The sequence below is a fragment of the Chaetodon trifascialis genome, chromosome 12, assembly GCF_039877785.1.
Source record: "Chaetodon trifascialis isolate fChaTrf1 chromosome 12, fChaTrf1.hap1, whole genome shotgun sequence".
NCBI classification, from domain to species: domain Eukaryota; kingdom Metazoa; phylum Chordata; class Actinopteri; order Chaetodontiformes; family Chaetodontidae; genus Chaetodon; species Chaetodon trifascialis.
This window is the reverse complement of record NC_092067.1, coordinates 12,267,992-12,276,782: the sequence shown is the minus strand read 5'-3', so window position 1 is coordinate 12,276,782 and position 8,791 is coordinate 12,267,992. Positions and strand designations below refer to the sequence as shown.

At 42.3% G+C, this 8,791-nt stretch overlaps 1 protein-coding gene across 3 annotated transcripts; it reads left to right on the top strand.

Annotated features, from left to right (window-relative positions):
- Positions 1–310: 310 nt before the first annotated feature.
- On the top strand, positions 311–7,077 carry LOC139339861 (gap junction alpha-8 protein-like). 3 transcript variants are annotated; one of them, XM_070975257.1, is made up of 2 exons: positions 311–6,717; positions 6,796–7,077. In XM_070975257.1, exons 1-2 carry the CDS (start codon positions 5,797–5,799, stop codon positions 7,075–7,077), a joined length of 1,203 nt encoding a protein of 400 aa, XP_070831358.1. In that variant the 5' UTR covers positions 311–5,796. The 3 variants fall into 3 exon arrangements, with proteins under 3 accessions (XP_070831358.1, XP_070831359.1, XP_070831357.1); XM_070975258.1 differs by having other exon boundaries at positions 311–6,876; positions 6,979–7,077; XM_070975256.1 differs by having other exon boundaries at positions 311–7,077.
- The last annotated feature ends 1,714 nt before the right edge of the window (positions 7,078–8,791 follow it).

The window sequence follows — 8,791 nt, the reverse complement described above, 5'->3', positions numbered from 1 at the left end:
AAATCTAAAAAAACAATATGTAGTTTTGTTTTTGTGAAGTAATTTTCCAGTTGAAAACTATAGTTTTTTCGGCAGATACAGAGACAACATTAACATCCATCCTGTTTCCAGCTATCTCCAGATTAATGTATATCCAATATTTACTCACCTTCTAACTCTGTTATGGTCTCCACCAACCTCTGAGGGAGATATCTGGCTCTTTAGCTGCTATATTAAAAAAAAAAAAAAAAAATCTTTCTCACCACATGACATCAAACAATATGAAAAAATCAGTGGGCTAATTTTCCATTTTTATTTATTTTTTGCTTTCTTCCTTTCGCTTACCTGAAAACTAAAGGTGATTGTACTTTTGCTGTTGTTGCTCCTTCTAAGACAAAGTGAATTAATACCTCCATGTTTTCTTTAGCTTTTCTCTTGATTTTATGCCTTGTATTTTGTAGGTTGCACACTCATTTGACTTGTTTTAATCCATTGTCTTCTCTATCTGCTTGATCACCCTGTATTCCCTGTTATTCCTTTAAAGCATGTTGTAAAAAGGGGCTGTAGAGATACTAGTTGCTCGCTTGCAGTTTTGGCTGCAAGGACGACTGCCTGCGCTGCAGTCCATGCTACTCATAACTCCTGTTGTGCGGAGAAGAGATCAGCTGGAAGGAGGCAGATCAACCATGTGCTGCCAAACCAGAAGCACTGAGCTACCAGAAACTATCTTGTACCTTCATCATAGATCAAAAGTTATGCATCTGTAGAGACTCATTACATGTTATACGGTACATCAGTAAAAATAATATACTTGTCCTGGAAAGTGTTTTTCCTCAGGGAGTGGTGGGAGATGTCCATTGTATGAGAGGTTACCAGGGGGCCAAATCAAACCAACCCCCTGCCAACACGTGTCAGAATCACATAATGCATATTGTAAGATGAAATACATGTCTTAAATTGCATTCCGTTGATAAGGTCGTTACAAAAGTAAGATTTCAGTTACTTCCTGTCTTTCAAAGGCTCTGCGAGCAGGAAGCGCGTGGCACCATCGCGCCGTAGGCAGATCGCTGTACGATATGTTTGTTAGCGTGTTAGCATTCTGATTAACGGCCAGTTGGTGCCCTGCTTCGGAGGTCTAATCTGGCCTTACGCCTCACTGCACGTGCTCAATAGAGTCCGCACCCTGCATCATGACATCATGTCTTTGTGTGAAATCCCGGTGCCATTCACGAGCCCACCGTAGGGCTTAGCATGCAAGCGTCCACTATACCAACACACAGCTCTTTAAAGGGAGTCCCCTGGTCCCCCAGCTCAGTGGATACACCCTGATGCCTCCACAGAGCTCTGAACATGGCTTCTATCCTCCTACACAACGGGCTGAGCCCATGTGCCATCCAGAGGAGAGCGAGTATTTGAGCTTTTTGTTGGGGACATTTTTATATGAGAAGATATCACTGCTCCTGGATGTGTGGAGACTAGTTCTTGCTAACCAATCAGCTAACATACACACTGGTGTTCCTGGACGCCATGTCATTCAAACAGAAACTGTAGCAAATGATTTGGGGACATTTAACACGGCATGATTGTGCCTCACACTGCTTTTTGCTCTTAGATTACATCATCCACGTGTGAAAAGCTGTGGGATCACAGAAGCTCAGTGTGGAGGCCAAATCTGCCACTAACCAAAAGATCAGAGAGCAGACATCGAGAGGTGGACCTACTAGTTCACCAGCCCAGTGATGTCGACCAGGACAGAGAATGCTATTGGTTGAGAGACGGCGAGGGTTGGCCGTGATAAGATGGGCAGAGTGGAGATACATCCACAAAAGGAGTGATGACTTCTGATGGTTGATGATTGTTGATTTTTACCACTGATGTATGTGACATGTGGCCTGTAGTGTGAGGTCACCTCCATAATCTGAGACATAGATAAAAATATACTGGAAAAAAAGATGCTGTAATTCTTTCTGCATCTTTTTCATCTATTGAGTGAAAAATGTCACTATTATCTATGAATTAAATATTCCCTAAAAATGAATGGGGGCAGCAGGTAAAACTTCCTTAAAAAGCAGCAAATTGTTAAAAAGTAAATGCAGTTTCACAAGATTTCCATTTAGAGTGAACAAAAATGATACAATAAAACTGAAAATAATAAAATATTAGACATAAATGTGTTCAATTTGAGAAAACTCAGAATTCAAAGAAAACAGCAGTGGTCAAACCTCATCAGGTCCTGGGAATATGAAGCAGTTGTGGAACCTGGAAATTAGATTGTGCGAAGGGAAATGAGTCGTGTAACCGTAAACAAACTGTCTGTTACAGTAATTGTTTGGTTCCTTCCTTTAATTTGGTGCATCAGTGGTTTACTGGGAGAACAAGTTTTCAACAGTTTAGATAATAGACAAACAAAGCTTTCTTCAAATAAACTTATCCAAAGTCAAATTGCAGTTCATAATGAAAGTATTACATGTTAGCACAAAGAAATCACATTGTCGATCTACAGCAGGTCTGAGTTTGTCACAATCGCAGGGTCCTGCATTTCAGCACAATGTGTTGTATTCTAATGTATGTAACAACAACATCCTGTTCTCCAACATGTGGATAGGCTGATAGAGTCATATTAAAACATGTGGACAAAAGAAAAAGTTTGACGTACATTAATAAAGCCTAATGTTTCGTGTTAAGAAAAATCTCATTTCCCCAGTTTAACAAACAAGTCAGTAATATATTAAGTCGGCACATGTAAACCTTCAGTGTACCTGTCTGAACTATATCCAAGTGTGAGTAGCAGTGGTTTGCTTTCAATGCTGGTTGCACACATAACAAGAGCAGTGAGCTGAATATTATTATTCTGTTTTGCCTGCAGGAAATATGTTCTCCAGGGAATTATTTTAAACGGCAACCTGTGTTATTAGATAACAGATATTTACATAAAATCTTTTAAATTTGGTACAATTCATACCTGTCATGTATATTTTATTATTTAATGTTTTTTTTTATGTTGACATGGGAACAAATTAAACTAACAATTGTAACTTAATGCAGCTTTATTGGGGCTTTTAAAAACACTTTATTAAAAACATAGTTTTTTTTATTTTATTAGGCCAATTATAATTCAAAATTAATTGTATTTCCTTAAAAAAAATACATTGCCATACTATAAAACCAGCAAAGTGCATAGGAATAATAATGCCGTGTTTTTGTGCATTCATATTAAAACTATGAATTTTAACTATATATTCAATATATACGTACATGTCAGGTTTAACATACAGGTGTGACCCATCACGAAGCCACAGCTTCAAAAATCAGAGTCAGAATTAAAGATGGAGCCACATTATTGTTATTAATATTTTTTTCCCTAATATTTTCAGCTCTGGAGAAGCTCATAGTAAAAGTGACTGATTGTGTCTGTGCAAGTCTGCAGGTTATTTAATAATGAGATATTCAAGATATTCAGGCAGTGGAAACAAGCCTCTGTGGGCTCTGCCGTAGCTTTTCCTCTGTTCAAACATCTGGGGAATGATTCAGACATCAAAGATTGCTGCTGAATGTTTTTCTTCCCTCAGCCGTGAAAGTTTGACTAACGTCTCTAATAGAGACATTTCGGTGTGTCCTTTCACTGAATGGTTCACATTCTTCACATTCCAGCTAAGTGACACAGATATGATGATACACACACACCGGCGCACACAGAGGTGGACTCAGTTATCTGCTATGTTAAAAGTCACATTTGATGAATGTGATTTTCAACAAAAATGAAACAAAAGCTTGGCCCTGAATCAAACATTCGATCTTTAGGTGCACAGTTAATAACTGGTATTCTTAGGTTGCCTATATTGAAGTTATCCATTTCCAGTATTCATGAGGAAAACAGGATGCAACCCCAATTCCAAAAAAGTTGTGTCTGTGTAAAATATAGATAAAAACAGAATGCAATCATTTGCAAACAAACTTCCTAAGTCCATGTAATACTCTCCTTTATACAGTCATGTGTTCACAAAGTGGTGAACCTCACTCGATCCTTGCTTGTGAATGACTGAGTCTTTCCAGGATGCCCCTTTCATACCCAATCATGATACTCTCACCTGTTACCAATGAACCTGTTTACCTGTGGAATGATCCAAACAGGTGTTTTTGGAGCATTCCACAACTTTCCCAGTCTTTAGCTGCTCCTGAACCGACGTGTTTGAAACTTGTTGCTGCATCAAATTCAGGATTAGCAAACGATGACGTTCTGTTTTATTTATGTTTCACACAATGGTGCAACTCTTTTTTGGAATCTGGGTTGTATGTGAGCTGTTTGATTTACACATATGATCAGGGATGTAAATCAAGTCCTTGAAATTTTTGGATGTAAATGTGATTAAAAATGTTGCCAACATTGGTTAAATATGATGCACTCACTTTGTCAATAATGTGTGAATTTTTCTATGGATATAAATGAATTATAAAAATTAAAAAAAAATTCAATTTATTTTTCTTAATTTTTGGCTTTTTCGTAGTATCACATGAAAATGCATGCATTGCATTCTGGATGTGTCTTATATGAATTTGTGGTGTCCTGTAGAGCTCATGCAGGATGGACAAAGCTGTATGCATTTCTGACAATGAAATCAAATGAGAACTGGCCAGCTAAAAAAAATCAGAAACAATTTCTAAGGCTCATCATGAGAGCATCTATCTCATTGAAACCCACAGTGGTACTGTACCTACTGATGCCGGCACTGAATTGTTGTATAAATAACAATGTCCAGAGTTAATGCAGGAGGACTCTCCTTCATCCCTGCCTGGTCGTTTGTCGCTGACCTGCCTCTCTGCTCTAATGTTGGACATGGCAGCACAGCTGGAGGCACAGAAGCTGCTGTTGTTGTTTCATCCACTGTATGTGTGCTTCTACATACAGCATATATGTGTGAGGAAGTTGCATACACGGAGCTGAATGGCTCCGCTGTGGACTCGGTGCCCTGACCGTACAGTCCATGTTGGTGTGGGAGCCTGAGGCCTGCTCCCATACATCCCCGCTCTGGCTCTGTTGATCCTATTGTCTCCTGCGTCACCACACGTCGCCCGGCAAATAAAGGCCGTCTGGCTCCAAGCTTAAATATTGCAGCAAACTAAAAACCAACCATCAGAGCCGATTCATTCACATCTGCTCAGTGGGGCGACAAGGACGGGGCTTTAGGTGGGATAGAGGGCAGAAAAAAGTTCACTTTTCCCTGCCGGGTGCCAAGAGAACGGGACAGGACTCAACTTCGCCGGAGCCGCAGCTGTGGCAAGTTGCCCATTTCATTACATTTAACCTATATCATACCTTACGGAAGGGGAGACAATCTGTTACTTATTGATCTCTCTTTTTGCATTTTGGTCGGGAGATATGAGAGGAATTTTTTAAAGCACTAGGGCAAGAGTTTTTTTTGGTTTGCACCACTGTTACTAGTCAACATAGTAAATGGTGTTTACTTTGAGAACAAGCAGCCTTCCAAAACGCAAAATTAATACCTTGCTAAAAAAAATTAAATTTTGTGTTTGACTTGTTATGTTGATTGTTTTTTATTGAGTTGCAATGGAGTTGAACGCCACTCTTTAAAAGTTTTAATTTCTTCAGGTTTTCTACTAGAATCACATGTGGTAGCATGAAATTACGGCTTAGCTTTGATTTTTGACGAGTTTGAGTTTCCGTCTTTTACATTTCTTACTTTTGGCACTCTATTCCCCTCCCCCTGTGTGTCCTGCCTACCCCACCCTCCCTGTCTGTCTGCACCCTCTGTGTCCCTTCCTACCCCACCCTTCATTTTGCAGTGCTACGGACCGATCATGGGTGACTGGAGCTTTCTGGGTAATATTTTAGAGGAAGTTAACGAGCACTCTACGGTGATCGGCCGGGTGTGGCTCACGGTGCTCTTCATCTTCCGCATCCTCATCCTGGGCACGGCGGCGGAGTTTGTTTGGGGCGATGAGCAGTCTGACTACGTCTGCAACACACAGCAGCCCGGATGTGAGAATGTGTGCTACGACGAGGCCTTCCCCATCTCCCACATTCGCCTGTGGGTGCTGCAGATCATCTTTGTGTCTACACCGTCTCTGGTGTACGTAGGCCACGCTGTGCACCATGTCCACATGGAGGAGAAACGCAAGGAGCGGGAGGAGGCAGAACTTAGCCGGCAACAGGAGCTGAGCGAGGAACGTCTCCCTCTGGCACCTGACCAGGGAAGTGTCCGCACCACTAAGGAGACCAGCACAAAGGGAAGCAAGAAGTTCAGGCTGGAGGGCACCCTGCTGAGGACCTACATCTGCCACATCATCTTCAAGACACTGTTTGAGGTGGGCTTCGTGGTGGGCCAGTACTTCCTCTATGGCTTCCGCATCCTACCGCTGTACAAATGCAGCCGCTGGCCCTGCCCCAACACGGTGGACTGCTTTGTGTCCCGCCCCACGGAGAAGACCGTCTTCATCATTTTCATGTTGGCTGTGGCCTGTGTCTCGCTCTTCCTCAACTTTGTGGAGATCAGTCACCTGGGCCTGAAGAAGATTCGCTTTGTCTTTCGCAAGCCAGCCCCTGCCCCAGCCCAAGGCGAGGGCTCAGCCCCCCTGCCGCCACAAGGGAAGAGCCTGCCCTCCCTGGCTGTGCCCTCCCTGCAGAGAGCGAAAGGCTACAGGCTGCTGGAGGAAGAGAAAGCTCCCCCCATAACTCATCTCTACCCACTGGCTGAGGTGGGCATGGAGGCTGGCAGAGGGGCCCCACCCTTCCAGGGGCTGGAGGAGAAGGCGGAGGAGGTGCTACCCATGGAGGACATCTCTAAGGTGTATGACGAGACTCTGCCCTCCTACGCCCAGACCACTGAGACAGGCGGGGTGACATTACACGAGGAGGAGGAGGAGGAGGAGGCCGTTGAGGTGCAGCCGGCAGAGGTGGAAGCAGAGAAGGTGGAGGAGGTCGTGGATGAGGATGTGGAGGTAGAGGAGGCAGTGAACGGGGAGGGGGCAACTCCAGCGGAGGCAGGGATGGAGGCCACGGATACGATAGAAGACACCAGACCGCTGAGCCGACTGAGCAAAGCCAGCAGCAGGGCCAGGTCAGACGATCTCACCGTATGAACCTGTGAGAGAGAGCACATGTACACCTGCACACACCAAATGTTCAACATAAGAGAGAGCACACACACACACACACCTAACTCAAGACAACGCACACTCTTGAACAGGCAGGTCAAAAAAACCAAAGGATGAAAAACCAAATTAACAGGGATAGATTAAAGCCTTTAAATCAGTTCTACACAGAGACAAAAAAAAAATCTGCGTGTTTGTGAAAAAAAAAGAAATATAAGAAGTAGAGGTTAAAGAGGGGCGGAGTAGGTTTTTTATTACGTGTGTTCTTATATTTAAAAAAAAATGTGGAAAGGACACATGCAGGGGGGAAATGTTTTTACTTGATGAAAATCCATGTTCAATTTTTAGAAATATCTTTTTCTATTGAAAGAGTTTTAATCATATACAATGGAGGATTAGGCATTTTTACATGGGGTTTGAGTAGATAGGGGAAAGAGAGTTATCATATACTTGTGTGTCTGCACATCAGTAATTTTGCTGTAGTTAGGCATTGACTTTCATTCCCATTCAAACAGTGACACACTGCAAATGCAGCATGTGGCTGCACACGCGCGGGTGAGAGGGCTCTCGCATATACACAAATCACACGATGAAGTGCCGGTACATTTACAGGTATACAGCTCTTTGAGAGGAAGAAGAAAAGTCCATTTTCAGGTTGAGAAGAGCATACCTTTTTTTTTTTCTGCACATTCAGAGGTTTACACTCTGTGCAAGGCCTTTAACCCTCATATCACCTCATCTATGCATCCATTTACACAGGATTCTTTCAAGTGAAGAGAGATGTGCATCAATTTCAGAGCATTTCTCTCCTTTTCATGTTTATATACCATGTAGCACAGCCAGAGCTGAGTTAGTGCGGAAAAACAAACAAAAAAAGACCACTCGTTAAATGTCTTTTTTCAATGTGATTCTCTGCATTTTAGATTTACTCATATTTTGTAGCCTTTAAGTAGAACTGTGTACTGTGATATCAGTTGTCCACAGAAGAGAGCAGGGCTCATTTTGCCCTATCAGAGAATGAACTATAGTAGCGACCTCAGGCCAAATCCTCTCTTTTCGTGCTGTACAAACAGGCGTCCGGGCGATAAAGATCATGCACCATCAGCACAAAGTATTGTTGGAAGCGAGACAATAAAAGAAACCGCGCTCATCAATGAAAACAAGCATCCTTGACCTGGCTGTGAAAAAATCTTTCTACTTGATTTTATGTGACCGTAGGCGGTTACTTACCCCGCAAGAAAACACAGTACTTACAACATGCTTTCAAATTCACAGAGAAACAAACAACCAGGGGCAACTCCCGCTGTACATAATGCCCTATCTCATGTCTGATAATGTACATAATGTGCAGAACAGCTGTTTTTGGTTATTTCACTGTCTAGAGGAATCACATAAGTTATGATTGTGACTACAAAATCGATTTCAGCACACACCCAAGTAAAGAGAAAATGCCCACACTGCAGTAATGTGCATGTATCTGAATAAAGGTGAAATTAATTGCGAATCAAGAGCAAGTGTTTAAACACAAAGTGTGTTAAGCCTTAAAGTATGCCTTAGGTTTATCACAAATCTTCCTCTCACATTCTCTGGCTTTGTTTATTCAAACAGCTCCCACTGTATGATTTCCTGTGCCTTATCTGTAAATGTATATTCTCAAATGTTGTAAGATTGTAGCAAGTGCTTATATTGCTCTGGGACCTAC

Coding starts and splice junctions, on each gene's coding strand:
- LOC139339861 (XM_070975256.1), top strand. CDS start 5,797: ATGGGTGACTGGAGCTTTCTGGGTAATATTTTAGAGGAAGTTAACGAG.